The 22,182-nt window shown below is 38.0% G+C and overlaps 2 protein-coding genes and 2 pseudogenes across 5 annotated transcripts; 3 read left to right on the top strand and 1 right to left on the bottom strand.

The window, feature by feature from the left end:
* The first annotated feature begins 656 nt into the window (after positions 1-656).
* Positions 657-5,044, top strand: LOC146451783 (uncharacterized; annotated as a pseudogene). Its single transcript, XR_014859951.1, has 9 exons — positions 657-1,420; positions 1,530-1,633; positions 2,779-2,888; positions 3,011-3,084; positions 3,362-3,471; positions 3,813-4,037; positions 4,077-4,229; positions 4,404-4,526; positions 4,898-5,044. The product of XR_014859951.1 is annotated as an uncharacterized LOC146451783 (transcript).
* A 196-nt stretch (positions 5,045-5,240) lies between these two features.
* On the bottom strand, positions 5,241-7,837 carry LOC146451782 (uncharacterized). 2 transcript variants are annotated; one of them, XM_085098663.1, is made up of 2 exons: positions 6,530-7,837; positions 5,241-5,689 (listed from the first exon to the last, which is right to left on the bottom strand). In XM_085098663.1, exons 1-2 carry the CDS (start codon positions 6,549-6,551, stop codon positions 5,241-5,243), a joined length of 471 nt encoding a protein of 156 aa, XP_084954789.1. In that variant the 5' UTR covers positions 6,552-7,837. The 2 variants fall into 2 exon arrangements, with proteins under 2 accessions (XP_084954789.1, XP_084954790.1); XM_085098664.1 differs by lacking the exon at positions 6,530-7,837 and adding an exon at positions 6,281-6,313.
* A 3,480-nt stretch (positions 7,838-11,317) lies between these two features.
* Positions 11,318-15,493, top strand: LOC146451781 (CD209 antigen-like protein A). 2 transcript variants are annotated; one of them, XM_085098661.1, is made up of 5 exons: positions 11,318-11,388; positions 11,458-11,516; positions 13,681-13,770; positions 14,445-14,513; positions 14,873-15,493. In XM_085098661.1, the coding sequence occupies exons 3-5, from the start codon at positions 13,689-13,691 to the stop codon at positions 15,295-15,297; spliced, it is 576 nt and encodes a 191-aa protein (XP_084954787.1). In that variant the 5' UTR covers positions 11,318-11,388; positions 11,458-11,516; positions 13,681-13,688; the 3' UTR covers positions 15,298-15,493. The 2 variants fall into 2 exon arrangements, with proteins under 2 accessions (XP_084954787.1, XP_084954788.1); XM_085098662.1 differs by lacking the exon at positions 11,318-11,388 and having other exon boundaries at positions 11,458-11,520.
* A 4,563-nt stretch (positions 15,494-20,056) lies between these two features.
* LOC146451780 (melatonin receptor type 1A-like) lies at positions 20,057-21,798 on the top strand (annotated as a pseudogene).
* Positions 21,799-22,182: the final 384 nt, after the last annotated feature.

Here is a 22,182-nt window from a genome sequence, read left to right as displayed (position 1 = left end):
TCAATTGGGCAGTTAAGCAATTTTAGTCTCACATGATTATGGGACAAAATAAAGTTGTTTGACGAATGTGAAATAATAGCACAGACGACCCTTTCCTTATCAAAAGCACTCAGTGACACAAACCTGATTGTTTCTAAATTCAAACTCATTATAACTAGGCTGCAGTGGGTGATACTGGATCCACTCCTCCGTCATCTCAGCGTCACCTTCTCTCTCCTTTAACACTAAAGTGGCAGATGCCGATTCATCTCTAGAAAAATTCAGACAAAAACTCAATCCACATTGAATAAGTACACTGTAACAAGAGTGCTGATGTTTTGAGCGTTAATCCCTCAACAGAGCAAATCCAAACAAATGTTTGATTTATTATCAGAGTTGATAACTAATAAGCTAATAAGTGTATAATAAACTATCAACGCTGCTTTCCTTGAAAAAACAGCTTGTCCTAAAAAAATTCAAATTTCGCGATCGCAGCGGTTCCCCCAATGGCGGACTAATTCATAATGGCACACAGTCTCTTCTCTGCGTTTGTGGCGCCTATCTGAGCCTTGTATACCCATGGCTTGAGGTGTTCATTTTAATAACATGCTCAAACTGTGGAAGTGTGATGAAATAAATCTATATTGGGAATATGATGGCTCGATTCATGGCGGATGGCGAGGTATTTCGATGGCTCGTCTTCCACTTTGAATCGAACCACTAGCGAGAGTCGTAGGCACACCGCAATTATTCTTCCAGCTTCACCGTCGATTATATTCTCAAATCTATTTCGCTATGGCCGATTCTGCGTCCAAGAAAGCCAAAGTGATGCCGCAAGCACCTCGCGATCGAGTCAGGTCCACCTTTCAACTCGAAGTCGAAGCTGATCAGAAATGGCGATTGGACAGGGTGAAATCGCATATTCAGCGGATAAAGGACATCTTACAAATAACCAGTCGCACGCCAATGGGAAATGTTTTGATGATGGAACGACTCTTGGACTCCTTCGAAGAGTCTGAACAAAGAAGAATGGCGAGTGCAAGTTATTCCACATTGTTTCCATCTAGCTCGTTCCATCATCATGATTACAAGCCTTCCCCTCTGACCTGCAATGCTGAGACGCAAACGGATTGTAATCCGACGTTCTGCCGTTCGTTTTGTCCATCGGGGAGAATACGACTGGCCGTTTTGATATCCACACAGCAAGTAAGCCTGATGAGGGTTATTTTGTTGCATCAACCGACGCCATAAATCAACTGATGGGCACGATGGCAAAATACAATGGAAGGTGTCCTCTCTGTGGATATGATCTAGACATGCAGTCATTTGAAGTGCTGCGGCATGGCCATGTTGTTCGCATAAGCGTTTTTTGTGCTGCTGGCCATTCACTGCGATGGTTTTCAAGTAGCAGCTTCTCAGGAAAGTTTACTGCAAATTTGAGGTATGTCATTTGTCACTGGCATATCACAATATATATTATACTTTGGAAAATTTATGTTCGTTTGACTTGAGGATCACTGCCAGCATTACATGCACTTGTCTCTTTTTAGGATGATGCACGGATTTATCAGTGCTGGGCTTACTGACACCCAGTACATCTCCAGCTGCAAAGCAGCTAACATTGGCAATGTGGAACAGAAGTACATTTCTACTGGTAATTTGGTTACATGTTGGGTGTCTTGTTTTTATATGAAATGGCACAGTCATTACTGAGGACAAATCTGCTACCAGATATAGAGCTTGTTGGTGGTACAAGTTAAATTTCACAAACACACACAAACAAAATCTCACACATCCATGCATACCTGCATGTTTACTAGTACTGAGACACATTTGTGTACTAAATCAAAAAACAAGTTCTTGTGTGCTAGTTATATCTATTTGTATAAAAGTGTTGACGGGCCTGCGTGACTCCTGCAGTTCGCAGAAAGATTGGTCTTAAAGCCTTTATAGCTTATCTCTGCTTAATGAGACGTTAATCTTGATCATGAAGGAAAAAACTCAAATGTACTGAATGGAGATTTTCTTAATGATCATTCTGAGCCGTTAAGAGAAGTTCTTTATATGCCATTGAAAATGCTAGCTCTGTGGCATTTGTCTGGGTTCACTGGCTCGGATTAACTGCAAGATATCAGACAGTGCTAAATAAATGCTATCTATGAAGACATGGGATCCGTGGATTTTTTTAACTGACTTGTGATTTCATGCTTATCTGCAGTAAGATTGCAGGCTGTTCGTTTATCACGTATATGAGAGTCTAATAGATCCGCGTCTTTAGGAGACAGCGTTAAATATATGTCATCTATGAAGACATAGGATCCGTGGCATGCGTTACTCGTGATTTCATGTTGATGCTATTGACCTGCGGTGAGATTGCAGGGTGTTCGTTTATCACGTATATGAGGGTCTATCAGATCCACGTCTTTACAATGTTGATCACTGCTGTCTTTCGCTTTCGAGAGCTTTGACCTCTTGCAGTTGTTTTCAGCTCTGTTGCTCAGTTCGTGACTGAAAGACAAGGATGATGTTCTTAGAGCTGACATGTATCTCCATTGTTTTGTGCGTTAGCTCGCATCCGGCAGATATTCAAAGCTAAGACAGTCAGTAACTGTCATGGGAATCTCTAGGATGCTTCAGCGATTTCTTCTGACAAGTGTTTAGTGTTGTTCCTCAGGCACCGGAGAGAATTTCATCAGTTGCGTATATTGCATGCCAATCATTTATATTTTCCAACAAAGCTAATGCATTGATGGAACTGGCAGACACATAATGTAACGACAATATTTTCTTTCTTGGCAGTGTACTCCTCCCTTGGCTACAAAAATGCTGTGAAAGCTGTGTATGAGGAAAAACTGCTTGAGGCTCGCAGAGAGGTACAACAAGATCCTTAATATGCTGCAAATGGGGATGTTAGTATTTTTATTTATAATTTGAATATATTATAAAGGCACAACATGCTTACAAAAAGAGGACTAATCATCTGGCTTCTTGCCTCATACTTTAATATTATTATTTTGTGTATTTTTTCCAGGTCATCATTACAGATGCAAGACATGACTCAAGTCGTCCTGCACAACACACCACTGTTTCAGCTATATCTCACCGGTATGAATAATGTGATAACAATATTAACAGTGATAGATAATACACCATACCTTTGGGATACGTATTTACTGGTACAATAACTTTGACTACAAACAGAGGACTGGGTTTCATTGGCTGCTCAGCTGAGGAGGCCAGCTGGTTGAGTCCACTATAGTAGCTGTTGTATAATTTATTAAACATGAAATATATTGCAGCTGTAGGCCACAACTTCTTTGGCACATAGTAGCTGAGTATTGATTGTTGGTAGTAAAAATTCTGCCTTCGTTTTATTTCAGAGCAACAAGAAGGTTATTTTTAGCCTCAGTTGGTCAAAGAATGACATGGCATCAGCTGCTTCACGGGAAGTTCCAATGACCAAAGAAGTGGTTGATTCTCTAACAGCTCTTGGTGAGATAAATGCAACAAGTTGCCTGTAGCCTCCTTTGCGAAGCGAGGGTAAGTGCAAGGTCTCATATGAAAGTGAGTGTTATTTCGGTATGAACGCAAACTCATTATCATATGAAAGACTTGGCACATACCCAGGCAACTCGGCAATGGCCTATAAATTTTGATTCCTAATTTCCTATGTTTAGTCTTTTTTTGCTACGGGTCCTGTGTTCACTTGACTCATGACATTCAAGTAATGTTTTCTTATCAGTTTACTCTGTTCAGTGTAAACAAATTATACTTCACAGTAATTAATGCATATAAATGCAACTCTACCAACCAATAATTCTTTCCTTTTTTAGGTCATCGCATTGGTGAAGTTGCACACGACTATGTACCGGCACTTAAGATTTGGCTGAATGGGAAAGGAATTTTAAAGAACTCCTATGACACCTGGCATGGTATGCCAACAAAAAATAAGTTGTAAACTTTTTTCCAACATTGAAACATATTAAGTTGTAAACTGTGCTAAATAATCAAAAGTCATCACTAACTACTGGCCTGATAATTTTTTTTTGTGCTTTGATGTCTTTCATATATTATGTGCACTCTTTTTATTTACTTAGGGAGACCATTTCAAATGTCACGAGGACTCCAGATGTCACCAAGAGGGGTATGTATGCAACAAGAAACCCCTTATCAGTGACAGGGCTATTGCTGCATACAGGAAAGCTATTGAAGGGACTACAATCTACAAAAATGCTGCTGATTATGCCCAGGTATTTAGACATTACAATCTTTTTTCCGTTGTGGATTTAATATATACTGTACATGTCTTTGTCAAAAATGTGACCAGAGTTTCCATTGAGTTGCCTAAATACACTATTTGGTGTTTAAAAAACTGTTATGACCAACTTATCACTTCAATCTAACCCTTATTCATGTTTTTGCAGTGCCTTGACACGTATTGGGTTGAGACGTTGCACTTGGTAAAGCTTGTCTATGCGGCAAAACGCATTCATTTTAGTCGTGCAGACACGTATAAGACGCAGATGCAGTTGGCTATTCTTGACTGGGTATAGTAGAGCTCCCTCCATTGGTTACTATATTTTCTAAGGAGGGTTAGTGGTTATTGTAAATGGATTAGGGCGGGGAAGGAATTGGGTTGCTACTTCTGAAGTTTCTCAGTGTTCTGAAATTAATTTGTAGTCTGGGGCATATTTTATTTGGTGGGGGATGTGCCGATGTGTAGATATGGAGTAGTGTTTCGTTCAGTTGGGTTGCGCGTGTGTGTGTGTGGGTGGGGGGAGGGGGGGGGGGTGTGATGAAAATGGGTTTTGATCTGGTGACATATAATTATTGGAAACCACTACACTTTATTATGGTACTGAACGTCAACCACACATGTATACTGACATACATTATTTCCATCTCTATTTTTTTCTAGAATGAGAATGTGCTGCGAGAAACGAGCAGCGAGCAGTTCTATCAGACCAGCCGGCAACCTGACAGGATTGCACCTCATAGAGTGCTGGTTGAGAGGACTTTTCACTTCAAGGATTCCATTTGGGCTTTCTTTTATAACTTGTTGTAAATGTTTGAAAAAATGACAAAAATTAGACAGCGCACTATATCATTTATACAAAGGAATTAAAAATACTATTGAAGTTTTCTTTTATTTCGACAAGTAAACAAAATTATAATGAAATGCACTTGTTTACTTGTCAGTAGCAAAATATATTCTCCACTCAGGAAAGGAAAGACTGCTATTTTAATTATTGTTCTGCCGACTAAGATCTTCTGTGCCCCTGGTAGGGTACATTGGCAGGATTGGGCCATCGGCCACGAACATCTTTGATGACACAATGGGGCATCACCTCCCTCACATCGTCTATTAGACACCCCAACTGCTCCTTTCGTTCTAGATATGTGGCATTCTCCCAAAGGCCACAATCCTTTAGCGTCTTCCAGTACCATTTGTAGTCTTTTCCGCGCTTGGTGTGGTTTTTTATTCTTGCGTCACTTCTTCTCTGCGGCTTGAAAGGGGAAGCAGTGATGCAGCGCGCCTGAAGACAAAACTCACACGCTGTTGCTTCTGCAGGTGCCTCAGCAGCTGCTTCTGCTAGTTCAGGGCCAGTTTCGGGGGCCTGAATATCGTTACGTCGGTGGAAAAGACGTATTGGTTCTGTAGGTCCATTTTCATCTGCAACAGCCGGAATTTCGAATCGTCTGCCAGGAACTAAAAATAGAACAATAAACTAAACTATGAGTGATCCTCAGTAATTTTATCAACTGCATAAGCTTTTATTAGCAATAAAAGAGAACATCTGATAACATGATCCAGGGCCCAAAACAAGACTGCATCGCCAGTCAGACATGCAGCCAGTGTTTTCAATCAATCAATCAATCAATAAACTTTATTTACCCTCGAATTTACAGTGTAGCACTGAAGTGCTAATATCTTCGAGCCAACTATATTAATAAGTAATTATAATAAAAAGTTAATTCTATATAACAAATAAGATAACTAACTACCTAGACAACAAACTTGCAAATTATCATGAGTTCGATACATAACATACAAGAAACCCGGGAAGAAACACAGGAGAAGTGACAACACTGACGACCAATAAAAGCAAAACAAGGCGAGTAGGGCAAGAGAAGAAATTATCGCTTCTAAATTGCTGCAACCTTTCCGCACAAAAAAAGAAATCGTACCAGTTTCAGGTCAGGCAAAAAAAAAACCCAGATCATGATGTCTTAACAAAATCGGTATTTGTAGTTATATTTAAAAATGCAATAGATTTTTGATGAAAGCCTTCGCCGTGACCTTTCATATTTTCGACCCGCAGACCGGAATCGGGTTTCTACCTCTGTTGGAAAGAAAAAGCGCGCAATTCAAAAAGCCGCTCTAGAACTCAAATCTTTTTTTTTTTCCCGTACATATTTGATGGATTGTGTTCGTACGAAATGTATTCGAATAAAATACTATATTCTAATACTCGGAAATTGCTAAAGATACAGCCAACAAGGGAACAGTGGTACGTGTTATTACTATCCTAAATTTGATTTTACTGACCGTTTGCCTTCACACGCTTCATCGATACGACTTCGCAAGTCGTAGATGCGTCTCGTATCGATTGTATGATATTTTGTTGTTCATCTACGAAAACTTCAACGGTTAGCTAAAAAGAAACGCAATAATTATTATATATGAAGTACAGACAAGGAGACAAATGCGAAATGGAAACGGCTTGTATATAATATTAAAATGCCATAGACGTATATGGCCAGTTCTACTTAACCATATTCGTTTTCCACCACCGATCATCTTTGAATGAATTTCTTACCAGATTCTTACTATATATTTCTAATAGAACTGAACAATACAGCGCCGAGAGGTATGTCTCTTTCCACTGAGGTCACTGAGCACTGAGCACCGTCGCGGAGAGCGGGATTTGATGTTGACAGCTCAGTGTCTGGGGATAAATGAATGACAGCTTGGCCAGGCCAAAGGTCCTTTTATAGTCAGGGTCCTTGTTTCATCGTTTTGTACACAAACGCCTCGTGAGCCTCTCGAATATTCCTGGCCTTTTCGGCGTTCATGATGTTTCCAAACTCTCCGCTAAGGGAACCTTGGCTTTTCAATGCAGTCCTTCGATGATTTGTAGCTGTTTTGATGATTCACTCGTTGTTCTGGCAGCTTATCCGGGATCGGAGGACCATGTAATAAAGGTTTTTCAAGTATTTAATTCCACTCACGATAAATAATGACTTCTTCACAATTTTCCTCGTAATTACGCTTCACTTAGGCTGTTTCAGTTCTGTAAAGTTGATCTAACAACGGATTCTACACTCTACACTCAAAACTCCATCGATCCGCATCCGACGATAAAATCTCAACTCAAAGGCATGTTCTTCTCACGTGGCCTCTTCCCGCCACTCACGCGTAATTATGCTAATTTATGCTCATAGTTTAATTTCTAACAACACCCTATCCAGCATCACAAATATGGGAAACAATAGACTATAACATTAAGCAATCAAACTCCGCTTCTTCGTTTAAAACCAAATACAGGAAAAATTTGCTTATAAACCAAAAGTAATGTAGAGTTCTTCACCGTCATCCGTTCGCTAAACACGCTCTTTTTCTTTTTCAAACATTTCCAAATAATTTTTGTCTTCCACCGAAATAGTTTTCTCTTCCATCGTAAGCAGTGCCCAACTCGAAAGCAGCATGCTCCTTTGGGCACTGCTCACACTAAACCAAACAAATTTATCCTAATTCTTTTTAATCCTCCTTTGTAATATAAATGTTTATTGTTTTTTTATGTATTGTATTGAATCTCGCTGTACGTGTGAAAAATAAAATTGAATTGAATTGAATTGTATCCGAAAAATAATAAGAATGGAAATTTTGCATTATAAAGCTTATCAATTGCTGCTCCTTGACAGTAGACAGGGCAAACGCTAATTGATCATTTTCAATTTCCCATGCTAAGAAATAACTAATATTAAATAAGAGACAAAGATCCTACATCATGTTTTACTTCGTGCTCCAAAATTACAGAGCTAAGTCAGTTTAACACACGCCAATTGATTAAAGTTGTTCAAGAATTTTAGCATTTCGTGATGTCAACATCTATACTAAATGTTGATTAACATCTCGTTCTTACGTTGAAATGACATCAGCGCCATAGGAACTGGTCTGCCCGATAGCGTTCAACAAATTTATTACATTAACGAATCAACAAACTTTTCGAAACGGATTTAACTCTAAAAGTTTACGTTAAAAAGAACGACGTTTCAACCGTCCGACGATCGTTTTCAAGTTCAAGCTAAGAAGTAAAATTAGTATGTGCTTATATACAATTGTGAAAGGACTAATGAGATACCGACTAAAAGCTCCAAGATATCTACATCGAAACAATACAAGAAAATAATAGCGTGAATGATAAAAGAGGAACGTTAAAAACAATAAAAGGTATTTAAAAGTGAAATAATTAAACAAATAACTTCGCACGGATCTAGTCGCATTGTTTGTTCAGTCTCGGCTTTAGGTCGATTGCTGACCATTTGTGTTCCTCCACAAGTTGATGTAAGTGTCGACTCATGAAGTCAACATAGTCTGCATCGCACAGACCACACTTGAAATAATTCAGCTGGAGGTTTATGTTCCTTTGGTTTGATTTTTCCCTTGATCTTCTGACTTGTGTAGACAGGATGGACATCAACATCAATGTTTCGGCTTTTATTGTTTTTAGCGTTCCTTTTTTCTATCATTCACGCTTTTATTTTCGCTATTAAATTCGCGCGCTATATAAATAATAATCAATTATTATTATTATTATTATTATTATTATTATTATTATTATTATTATTATTATTATTATTAAATTCAAACTTTAAACCCTTATCCTACCAAAAGGAGCAAGTAACAAATGGTTTTAGTTTTTATTACCAAAAAATTATTCTTACAATAATAAGCTTAATGATAATATTAAGGACATGTTTTAGGAAGCTCACCAAAAATGAAAAATAACAAAAAGCTTTGATCTGCCGCCACCAGCTCGCTACATAATTTCCAACATACCTCATTTTGACATTTTGTAATATAAATGTTTATTGTTTTTTTTTTATTTATCAGTATTGAATCTCGCTGTACGTGTGAAAAATAAAATTGAATTGAATTGAATTGTATCCGAAAAATAAAAAGAATGGAAATTTTGCATTATAAAGCTTATCAATTGCTGCTCCTTGACACTAGGCAGGGCAAACGTTAATTGATCATTTTCAATTTCCCATGCGAAGAAATAACTAATATTAAATAAGAGACAAAGATCCTACATCATGTTTTACTTCGTGCTCCAAAATTACAGAGCTAAGTCAGTTTAACACACGCCAATTGATTAAAATTGTTCAAGAATTTTAGCATTTCGTGATGTCAACATCTATACTGAATGTTGATTAACATCTCGTTCTTACGTTGAAATGACATAAGCGCCATAGGAACTGGTCTGACCGATAGCGTTCAACAAATTTATTACATTTACGAATCAACAAACTTTTCGAAACGGACTTAACTCCAAAAATTTACGTTAAAAAGAACGACGTTTCAACCGTCCGACGATCGTTTTCAAGTTCAAGCTAAGAAGTAAAATTAGTATGTGCTTATATACAATTGTGAAAGGACTAATGAGATACTGACTAAAAGCTCCAAGATATCTACATCGAAACAATACAAGAAAATAATAGCGTGAATGATAAAAGAGGAACGTTAAAAACAATAAAAGGTATTTAAAAGTGAAATAATTAAACAAATAACTTCGCACGGATCTTCGGCTTTAGGTGGCCAATAAAAAACGTCTCGAAGATCAAACAGTCGGGTTTGCTCAGGCACGACTTTAGGATTGTAAAATTGCTTGCAATACTGTCTCTGGATCCTTTCCATCTCATCCTTTACGTTATTGCCGATTGTTGACCACTTGTGTTCCTTCACACGTTGATGTAAGTGTCGACTCATGAAATCAACATAGTCTGCATCGCACAGACCACACTTGAAATAATAAACAAGGTTTTGTTGATTCTCAGTTGGAGGTTTATGTTCCTTTGGTTTGGTTTTTCCCTTGATCTTCTGACTTGTGTAGACAGGATGGACATCAGCATCAATGTTTCGGCTTTTATTGTTTTTAGCGTTCCTTTTTTCTATCATCCACGCTTTTATTTTCGCTATTAAATTCTCGCGCTATATAAATAATAATAAATTATTATTAGTATTATTATCATTATTATTATTATTATTATTATTATTATTATTATTAGTATTATTATTATTATTATTATTATTATTATTAAATGCAAACTTTAAACCCTTATCCTACCAAAAGGAGCAAGCAATAAATGGTTTTAGTTTTTATTACTTTCACCTAAAGTTTATTCTTACAATAATAAGCTTAATGATAATATTAAAGACATGTTCAGTTAGGAAGCTCACCAAAAGGAAAAATAACAAACAGCTTTGATGTGCCGCCACCAGTTCGCTACATAATTTCCAACATATATCATTTTGACATTTTGTCAAAGGACAAAATATAATGATCGTGGGCCTTACCTTAAATGGCTTGGACGATTCCCGGACGTTCCCGTTGTCTCGGTTGCAAGTTTGATATAGATGCAATCCCTAAAAAAGAGCAAGAAAATCGTTTTACTTCCAATCCAGGTTTTCCCATCTTTTTTTCGCTGCAAAAATGTGCATTGTACATGTCTCTAAAACGTATCGTTTCTCTTATTGTATTAAACGCTACTGCAACGCCATGAATAACTTAAGCTTTAGTTTCAATTTTCCAAAAGCTGTAAACAAAGTGTGGCGCCACTGTCGTTTTATATCAATATCATTGTAAATCCATTTTAAGCCGTCAAAACACAAGTGTTTGATATGTTTTCTTTATGAACCTTAATCTTGTATGTCTAGAGCATAATTTTAATTGAGAACACTGCGGAGTATCAATCTGCAGAAATTTTGTACTTAAAAATCACTTTCACACTTGGAAAAACAAGTTGGGTATGATATTATTGAATCTTTATATATTTTACACCGTTTCTGGCCATGAAAAGAAACGTTGTTATGGAAGATAGAATGTAGTTCGGGTATGTCATAGGAATTGGGAACTGGGGAATGCCTACGGTGGAGGAAGTTGTTGCTTTGGCAACTTAACGCGAGGGGAATGGTACGGGGCGTGGATTTCATGCTTTGTCAATCATCTTTTTACCAATTACGTTTTGTTTACTTTGCTGATAACCAATCATAATTTCCCAAGTCTCCGCCAGTCAATAGCAGAGCTACCTGCCACCAATTAGCCCATCCTTCGTTGCCATATCTTGGTGGTCATTGAAGATTAGTTTGTCTTTCTGAAGCAAGGCTTATCGGTTTGACATCAGGTAGTTTCTATCGTAAATTTTAAATTGAAAGTAAGCCCAAGTCGATTGACACAATTGTTTTATTTGCAGGTTCACCTGTTTTACTGCAAAACTAAGTAACTGTGATCGACAGGGCTAAGATACCAAAGGTATGTACCATAGGATAATTTTTTGGCATTAACATTTAAGCTAAGCGAAAATTATTTCTACTCTCACAACAATTGTTTCTGCGTTACGCTGTGATTCAATTCCTGAACTCTGCGTTAGGCGTTGGGCTAGTTTGCTGATATCCTGCACAACAGAGCTTATATTGTATAGTTCGCATTCTTTAGCAACAACCAAACTACGGTATTTTGAATTTAAACTACATCAATCTGACGATGAAAATTTTTGGTATATCATGATCCACAAAGGTGGGGCAAAAAGAAAACCCCTCGCACTTGGATTAGAATAAGACACCGCAAAGCTGTTTTATCGAACAACGAAGGTTAGGGACAGGAGAGAAGGACAAACCTTTCGTTGTTTTTATTTGCTTGCCTGTCTTTGCGTGTCTTTGTGTTGTGTCTGACGAGTGAAACAACCATCGGATAATCAGCATAGAGTGGAATTGTCTTGTTAGTTGTTTAGAGGCATGACGGCTTGGTCAAGATTTTATTCGGTGGGTTAAAGGGGAAGTATCATGGAGTTTTTGACCACTTTGTTAAAAATGGTGAAATAAGACCTTCACTTGGCTACAAAATAATTATACAACAACGAGAAGAAAGAAATAAACTCAGTTCTTGAAAGAAACAACTCGTGATCTGTTCTAGCACATTTTGGAAGCAAAAATACGAGAACCTGCCTAAAATTTTTCAAGATTCAATCCATTCCGAGCCACTCTGTCCCTGGCCAAAGGAACTAATCGACCACACGGCAGCACGACACTTAAATAGGTTCGGCGCGCACAGATCAAAATTTTACCTCTGTAAATAATCATGCGACGTTAGATGGTGTTGTTTTTTTCTTTTCATTTGAGTTTACAAAGCTTCTGACTGACACTGTTCGAGGACCACTTATAATATTTTTTTTGTGGTGAGGATGTACCATGATACAGCGGATACAACTTTTTTCTTGAAGATAAGCGAAAATTCGATGAGCTTAAATTCCAACAAATTATGGCATTTTCAAAGCAAAAGGATCTGTTTCTTTTCTGATATCTCTTATCTCTAGAAAAATTTGCTCCAAGAGCTCTGCTGCGTTCTCTTAAATGGTTCAGGTCTGTAAATTTGATCTTCTTGTCGTAGCGCCGAACGGCAGACTCGGTAATTTTTACAATATTTTTCGCTGCTTGGTCTCTTTCAAATTTCTAAATCTCCTCGGCATCTAAGCTAGGATAACAGTGCTCTGTTTTCGTTTTTGGGTACTAGTATGGTTGCTCTTTTTATTCTTGCTTCTGGTTGTGAGGTTTATTCATCACTGTTTTCATGTTGTTGTTTATATCTCGGCGGTAACAAATTTTCAATAAAATTTGCTGGTAAAATGTTCAAACCTACTAGCTCGTCTATTTTATCAATGGTAGGTGCTTTATAGACTGTAAATATTTTGCATTTTCTTTGTTTTGACGTAAAAATTAAAGCCAAAAATTCAATAACCTGCCCCGGGAAAAAATTTCGCGCACGGATATTACCATATCTACAGTTTAACCTAAGTAAGAATTTCTCTTTCAATCAGCGCACGATTTGTACTTTATCCGTTTACTTTCTCCAACAAAATGTCAGTATCGCGATAAAAAACTAAATTCGATTTTAAGACGGCAGTACGACTTTATATTGACGGCGTTGGGAGAAAATATATTCCGTATTGGGCTCTGTCGCTTCGCGACTCTGCCCAATACGGAATATATTTTCTCCCAACTAGCCGTCAATATAAAGTCGTAGTGCCGTCGAATTTAGTTTATTGGGTGATCTCCTCTCTCCATATTTATTGGTGGTCGTAGTCGAAACTCTTGCGATAACAACTCTACAAAATACAGCTAATAATAAACAATGCATAGTACAAGGAGAGAAGGTCGACTGGGGAAAACTGAGAGGCTTAATGGACAAAAAAAATCGAGAAATATTTAGTGTAGATAATATTTTTAAAACTTGGTAGAAAAAATTTCCGAAAATAAGGGGATCCTGAAAAAAGAAAAGGTTTTTGTAGTAAGCAAATGAAACACGGACTATATAGATTACATTATCAGAAATTCATCAATCGCTGTAAATTTAAAAGTTATCGTTATAGTGTGCTTGTTTGTTTGTTTGTTTGTTTGTTTGCTTTTTTTTTTCTTGGCAGAATCAAAGATGGCAATCAAGGAAGCAATTTGCCTTATTCTCGTCGTCATGTCAGTGGTGGCGAAGGCAGAGCATTCTGGGAAGGAACGAAGTAAGATTGCAATAATTATAATTGAATGTTCAGATACAACCCGAGTCAACACGGGCTAATAGCACATTATCAACGGCAAACAGAATCCTTCAGGTTTTTGTTTCTTCATGCTAATAAAGCTATTGTTCTTTGCTCTCCACTTATGTTACAAAATTTGAATTTGAAAAGGAAAACAAACTAAATTCTGGTATAATTGTCATCGTGAAAATTGGCCTATTCGAAACATACAAATTAATAGGCTATAACAAGTAGACTAATTCACCAGCTACTCTTTAGAAAACTCGTTCCGCACAGGTTTGGCTATCGCATAGAAACCAGACTTAAAAGCTCTCCACTAGAGAAATATTTTCGCCTGTTTCCCCTTTTGAAAGTCATTTATCTTGAATTAAAAATTGTTTACAGGCTACCTTTTCGATTCCCACGCACAGGCTACATACTATTTTTTGTCATACTTGTTATTGTTCGCGCCCATTCAAGTTTAATTAAAGTTTATTATTTTGGAAGTGATATTACAAACTTAATCCAACATGATTTTATTCCATAGTATTAACTTTGCATGATTCCTTCATGCACTTATGCACATAATTCATGTAGGAGCTGTATTCCTATCTGTTGATTATTTTCATGATATTGTCATAAGGTTTAAATTAGTCTGGTATTATTTTTTTCCACAGTGAAGGCAATTTTCGCTCGGGATTCGTCATCCTGCGGAGACACTTGCACTGACAGATGCATTGTAAAGTGTAAGTTGGCAAACAGATATCCTTGATAGTTATAGAACGGAATAACCAAGTTTATAGGAGAAATTTAATGGTTGCACAGCAGTAAAAGCGTGAGCGTACATAAAGAAAACAAACTGATAAAATTCCAATTTAGTATTAATTTTGCATTTCACTTAAAAACATACATATATGCAAACATGTACACTTAAGACGCAATTAAAAGAAATTTCGAAGAAATTGAAATATGCGTACACTATAACGACGCAAAAAATCGCTGTTACACAGACAAATTTAGCTTCAGACAAAACATCTAAAAGTTTGTATGAATTCATATAAGAACGAGAGAAGAGAAGATTAATTTGTTTACTTTCGCTGCGTAGGTTGTCCATCTGGTTGGGTACGATCAGGAGGGTCATGCTATTACGCCGACGATACGATAACTCCGAAATGGGAAGATGCTCGAGCAGTTTGTAAGAAGCTTGGAGGAGACCTTGTTGTAATCAACTCAGCCGAAGAAAACGACTTCGTTTACCAACTGGCAGTGAAGCAGGAAACGGTCCCTCAGGGGATAGCGTGGATCGGACTGAAGAAAAACACTGATGACTCCAAATGGTATTGGATTGATGGCACCCCATTGGAAGGGCAGTATATCAATTGGGGACCAGGGGAACCTAACAACGTGGGAGGTAATGAGGATTGCGGCCACTTTATCAAAACACTAAGAAAGTGGAATGACTTAAGCTGCGAATGCGTAGGAGTTTGGGCTCCGAAGGCTCCCACCATTCTTTGCGAAAAGCATCTTTAGGCATCCAGTGCCTTATCTAAACCAAGCAGCTGTGAGCCTTATCCAAAGTTAGTTATTTCGGATTCTGTAAACAGGATATTATATTGTAAGTTAAAAGTTGAGAGCGCGGCACTTGCTCATTAGATGTAAAACTTAAAGCTGTAACTTGATATCAATGCTCAGTCAGCTGAAAGAAATAAAAATGGTGTTGGGGAAATTTGTGTCGTGAAATTGGTGATCAGTTCCTACAGCGGTTGGTTCTGTTAGGTTTGGCAGCGTTGCCATTTAAGGGGAGTACGGTTGGTCGTTGTAGACGGGGTGCTTTGTACTTAAACACTCTTCAACCCCTCACGCTGCAACCTTTATCCTCAGAAAATTGACGAGGAGTCAAACTACTGCAATCGGACATCAAACTGCCTTCCGGAATTTCTACAGAAAGTCTACATTTCTAACCTCCTGTTAGCGGGTAACTCTAATAAGCGGATGCGGATCGTATAAGTTAAAATATGCTCTGTTAGAGCGCATACATAAGGTCTGGGAAAAACAATCACCGAAACGTGTTTTGTTTTTAACACCATAGTTTCTATGACATTATTATTTCATTCGTTCTGTATTCTGACCTTGTTTTGTTTTAACCACCAAAGTTTTTGCAGTCTTCATCTCTCTAGTATTCTGAAAAGAGAAGACAACAGCCGTTCAATTTACGTGACCAGAGGCCTTTTTTAGCATAAAGAGAACGCTCTCACTTAGGAAAAAATAAAATGTTACAGGATCAATAAATGATCGTAATTTCTGCAATAATGCGATAAATAATATCTGTAAATATGATACTTATCCGTTAAAGAAAGCTAAAGGTAACATACAAAGCAGTATTCCTCAAAATAACAGTAAAAACATGCGAAGTTGGCAATTAGCGGTCTAAATATTGGAATTGACGCTTGTGATATTTGAGTTCTGAAACATAAACGTGTTACATCGGAACTTGCTTGATTTGCTTCCCGTTCACAGAACAGCAAGATTGTGATATTGGATTGCTTTAGATTTGAGTAAACATGCGCGACCTTCAATTTTCAAATCACGTCACATGTCCCGAGAACGCTCGCTTTTTCTTTAAAGAATTTAGGACCATTCAAAAACAGAAATAAAAACAAAAGATTTCTTACTTGCCTACTAACTAAATTCTTTAATTCCTCTGGAAATATGACCAAAAAATTTCCAGTAGATCTTAGGTTATATAAAAAGGCATATTTTTACTTAATTTTTTTAGTTTAAAACGTTTGTTTCAGAATCTCCTTATTTTCGAAAATGTATCCACCTGGCCTTGAATGTTATATACTATTTGACCTAATTGTTCTCGATTTTTTGTTGATAAACCGCCTCACTTCTCCCCAATTGACCTTGTCTTTTTATTTAGATCTGAGGTAGCTCCAAACTTGTACTTTCTCATAATCCATCCCGTTTTTTATCAGCGACATACTGCTGATAACAATGTAAATACAAAACACGCATGCGTCTTACATACTTTGCTCTACCAAGGGGAGTTTGAGAAATCTTTGGCATGATCAGTCTTACATCGAGCCTCGCTGTCCCAACGTCAACAAAAGGCTCCGTGTTCCACGGTTCCATGGTGGCGTTGATCTGTTTAAAAGCGCACGTGTCTCTCGGGACCACACGAAGGCATGACGGGACCGTATTTAGACTGAGATTTGTTTAGTTATCTACACCCTCCCCCCCCCCCCCTCCCCTAACATAACTACGAGAGTATTAACCTGGGGAGAGGCCGCCGTTGTGAGGCGGGAAAAGTAAACTTTAAGAAACCGTATGACGGCTACGCGTTGAATAAAGAAAGTTCGCATAAATTTTATTGTAGTTATGGCTTTATTCAGATTGGTCCATGACCTTCTCCTTGAAAGCTTCGACGACGAATTTCTTCTCTTGTAAAATTTAAACAAGTCGAAAAATTCAGATTTTCCCTACGAAAGTTACGACAAATTCAAATTGAATGATATGCATGACAGTGAGTGTCTCGCCGAGAGACATCCCTGCCCTACAAGGGTCTTCTACTAATTGTCCTCATTCCGGCAGGAAAAATTTAAAGCTTTAACATGGCTTTAATTTAAGTCTTAAGCTCAAATCAAAACAAGCTCGATTTTGCTTACTCGTTATTTCGATAAAGGACAACTGGTTTATCTACAACACAACAGAATGAATTCAAACGGGATATTTTCTAATTTAAGTCTTTCATAGATATTACTTACAGTGCATAAAAAGGCACATTGACAAGTTACTGGTTTGGCGGCTTCGTGAGGGCAGAGTCACAGCGGTTTTCCATGTGGTCGTCGACAGCCTGGCAAGATCGATAAAATGAAAGGGAAATTATTCCTTTAAAATCGTTTTCCTTTCGTAAAAAAACTCAAATAAACGATCCACTAAGATTGAAAATTCTTTAAGCGTCCAAAGTAAAAAAGAATTTCGTCGAATTAGACCTAAAGTGATTTACTCAATTCAGTTAGACAAGGCGGCAAACTGCGGGCCTTTCGACGTAGTACACAATCCCGCTACGGAGGGAAATTTTTCACGACGGCTATCCGGAAGTGGTTCGGCAATTTTCTTTATCTCCACCCGCAGTCCTCGGATCTTAAGGTGGTTGAGGAAGCTTAGAGGATGACCCGACATGTTTCTTTTGTAGTGTGCAATGGGAAGTTATCCGGTTATGGGATATGTGACCGACGTGGAAATTACGTCATGGTTTCAAAACGGCGGCCATCCTGGATCAGCCATATTGGATTTTCACAAAATTTCGGAAAACTACCACAAGTTCTCGCAGTTATCTCTCGCCAGACTGTTGCAAAAAAACAACAGTCCCCTTGCGTAGATAACTGCGAGAATCTTTCTTCTATATAATCTTTCGTTCGCAGTACGTATACATGCTTCATGATTACCGAAAGTTGTTGGTTTGTTTCGTTGTTTTTAACTAAAGCATTTTTTTAGTATCGTGAAGAGTGCAAGGTTTTTTTTTGTGTTCTCCGATTATAAACAGACTTTTTTTCATTCGTCCTACTCAGGCTGACAGTTGTCCGCCATTTTTTGACGGACACTCAAAACTAAGCGTTTAAATTTGGAAACGAACGTTTGCTTTCATCAACAGAGTTGATAAACTAATTTGGCCTCCATAAAGAGATCTAAATGCTGACGTTTTGAGCGTTACGTTAGCCAGTTCGTCAGAGCGAATCAAGAAATTATGGGTTGTATGTGGTTCAAATAGTGAGCAATTGAGTTGGCATGGAGAGTGATTTTTTTTCTTGTATAGAGTCGAACCTCCCGTTAGCGACCATCCAAAATACCAAAATTTAGTAGTCGTTTACGAGTGGTGGTTGCTTACGAGTCGAACCAGAGGGGGGTCTCTTCCAGGAACAGGTCTGACACATGTACTTATTCGAAAAGAATTTATTGCATACATTCTACTAGTTACAATACGAGCAGTGCTAGGTTTTCACCAAAAGTTCCTCGTAAACTCTGAGTAGCGTAGTACATACAGCAAACATGTTTCAAGTGGTCCCTTACAAGAGGTTAAAAACAATCAAAAATTATAATGCCGTCACCCCAAAAATGCGTGGCGATCGCTTACGTGTGGAAAAATTTGGGACTGCGAAAAATGTGGTGTTTTCCCAAAATGTGGGACTGGGAAAAATTTGGTGTTTTGGATAGTGGTCCCTTAAAGGGAAGTGGTCGCTCAGAGACGTCCCCCAAAACCATACAAATGCTTAAAAAGTTACTAATTTTTGTTACTCCTGTAAAGTACATACCGCTTACTAACTGAAGTCGAGGTCCGTACTGTAAATTACGGACCGAGTTTTTTCCCATTGATTTATGGGAAATTTGAATTTTTTTCCCATTGATTTGTCCCATGCGCGAAGCACGTGGGCCATAAATCAACGGGAAAAAACGAGGATCCTTAACTTACCTTACGGACCGACAAAACGACGTTAGTAATATATGAAATCTCTAAGGTTAATCGGGCACGCGGGAAAGGAAACTTTCAAATTTAGCGGGCCGTACAGTGAAACACAGCCCGCAAAACTAACCAATTACACGGCGCGTACTAAATGAGAGATATAATAATGTCTTATAGTTACCATTTCAAAGAAACTTGGTTGTTAAATTACGATGTTTATCAATTTTTAAGTATATCACAGAACTGCAAAAACATTTTGAGAGAGTCTATATCGTTTTAGGGGACGTCGTCTCAAAATTGGAGACGTTTGTATGGAGTTTGAACCATGTTTCACTGAGGTACATGACTTGGTTGTTACTCAGCTAAACAGTACCAAACTTGGTCAAATGACTAATCTTAAAGTGGTCTTTCATATGGTGGTATCCATTTATAAATTACAACACGACTCAGTCCCCCGATTAACCCCAAAGGGGCCAATAACAGCCGGACCTCTGAAAGTATTCTCTTCCCTTTTGGCTGATGCAACGTTCCTAAACAATTTCCCTTAAAACACAATGTCTTCGAATGATATAGCTTTCATTGAAAAATGGCTTTCTTTTCAGGAGAAAAAACAACAATTGTAATTACAATGATAATTTACTCGCCTGATAGCATATGATATGTCCAACATAAGATTTCTTTCACACGTAAATAGAAATTAAGCTAGCCCGAGGGGTACAAAAAAAATATTCATTTAATAAAAAAGCGTTGGAGACAAGTTGTTATTCTTATACACGTATCAACACGCGGTACTCAAATACTGTCGGATGTTATTCGAATGTGTAAATGAATTTAGCACAATTCAATGTTGCAAAGGTGACTCATTTTATAAACGTAGCAGGGTATGTGGAGTTTCATTTCGAAGCTTCAAGCAATTTTCTTAATTCTATTTAAAGAGAGATGAAAACCTTGAATATTAAAAAAAAAAAAAAAAAAAAAAAACGAAAGAAAAGAACAATCATCGGGTCTCAGACACTCCAAAAAGCCTAACAACGTACCTTTGATGTTACGATAAAAGCTTCAAAACGTGTACAGTATAAGGTTTCTTTCACACGCAAATGGAAGTTAAACTAGCCGGAGGGGTACAAAAAAATTAATAAAGAAAAAAGCGTGTGAGAAAACTTGTTATTCTTTTAAACGTATCGACACGCGGTAGTCAAATACTGACGGATGTTATTCGAATCTTCAAATTGTGTAAGTGAATTTAGCACAATTCAATGTTGCAAAGGTGACTAATTTTATAAACATGGCATGATATCAGGAGTTTCATTTCAAAACTTCAAGCAATTTTCTTAATTATATTCAAAGAAAGGAGAAAACTATATATATAAAAAAACAAAAAGACAATCAGTGGGTCTCAGATACTCCAAAAAGCCTAACAACTTAACGATAAAAGCTTCAAAACGTGAACCAAAACAATTTACATCTGGTGAGCATTAATGATGGATCAGTTTCGCTAGAAATTCCAGCAAGGAGCGAACAAACCTTAACAGGCAGGCAAAATCCTTGCCGCAGTGTTGTCGAACGAGGTTAAAAATTTCAGAATTTGAACAAAAATAATTTTCTACGAGGTGAAAGATCACGGATGAATCAATTTCTCTTGAGCTTCCAACAAGGAGCGAACATCTTGTTTGGACTGAGACAGTTCAGTTGCTCTCCGTCATCAATGTGGCTGCCTTCTTTGGAAATCTCTCTGTTTGTGACGCTGTGTACAGAAACCAGAGACTTCGCTCGCTGCCCAAAATGTTTGTGGTAGCGCTGGCTGTAAGTGATATTTCAATCTCTATCTGCTGCATGCCTTTTTCAGTTGCGACTCTGTACCACGGCAGGTGGATTTTCGGCGCAGATTTTTGTCGATTTCACGGATTCACATTTTTTACTTTTTCAATGACTTCTCTTCACATCATGGGAATAATCGCTGTCAGCCGATATTTCTGCATCGTCAAACCAGAAAAGTACATCGTGTATTCAACAAACGAAGGATTCTGGTGTACATTGCCGCTGTGTGTTGCGTGGCTCTTGTTGGATCTGTGCCTCCACTTTTCTTCGCAAAAGGCGGATATGAACTAAAACTCGGACAAGCAGCATGCATGTACGCATTTGAAACCAGCATTGCTTACACCGTCTTTATTGAATGTGTTTATATTTCTGCACCCTTATCACTTATCACATTCTGCTATATCAAAGTGTTTTACACGGTGTCACAATCAAACCAAGTTTTCTCCCACGAAAATAACCGTCAGCAGCTCCGAGCAAACGTGGAAGAAGCGAAAGTGACCAAGACTCTAGCGGCGGTGATGGCCGGTTTCGCGTTTAGCTGGCTCCCAATCTGTATCATGGATTACATTGATGCCGCGAGAGGGGGACCCACTCTGCCACGACAGGCCTACCTTACATACGGGTTCATGGTCTATTTGAGCAGTACGATTAACCCTTTCATATCAGGGGCTATGAATAGGTACTTCAGGCAAGAATACAAGGTTATTTTGACAAAGTTTTGTCGTTGCCAAAGTTGCAGTAGTTCATAAATAGGATAACATGAGTGTGGGTGGCTCGTGAAGTCGAGAAGGAGATCCTTCTCGGCTTCGTACGCTTCTTGCGCTCCAAAGGAAACCATTGCTACACAGGGTACTTGCTGTACAAGAAAAAAGGCTTTTTGGTGGTCAGCTTAGTAGAAGTATAGTGAAAATGGAAAACAAAGTTTTAGGATTTTTCACAAGGTACCTTCTGATCTTCGGGATACTCTTCCTTTTTATGCCCCATAAATGTGTTGCTTCCTCAAGGTTGTATCATCATCATCATCATCATCATCATCATCATCATCATCAAATCAAGGCGGGTAGAAAAAAGTAGGTTACACTATTTCATACATTACAGGTGAATTGAAAAATAGAAAGCAACTTATTCAATAG

The sequence above is a fragment of the Pavona decussata genome, unplaced genomic scaffold, assembly GCF_977016875.1.
Source record: "Pavona decussata unplaced genomic scaffold, jaPavDecu1.1 SCAFFOLD_384, whole genome shotgun sequence".
NCBI lineage: Eukaryota > Metazoa > Cnidaria > Anthozoa > Scleractinia > Agariciidae > Pavona > Pavona decussata.
The sequence above is the reverse complement of the archived record's forward strand: the minus strand, read 5'-3'. Positions and strand labels throughout refer to the sequence as shown.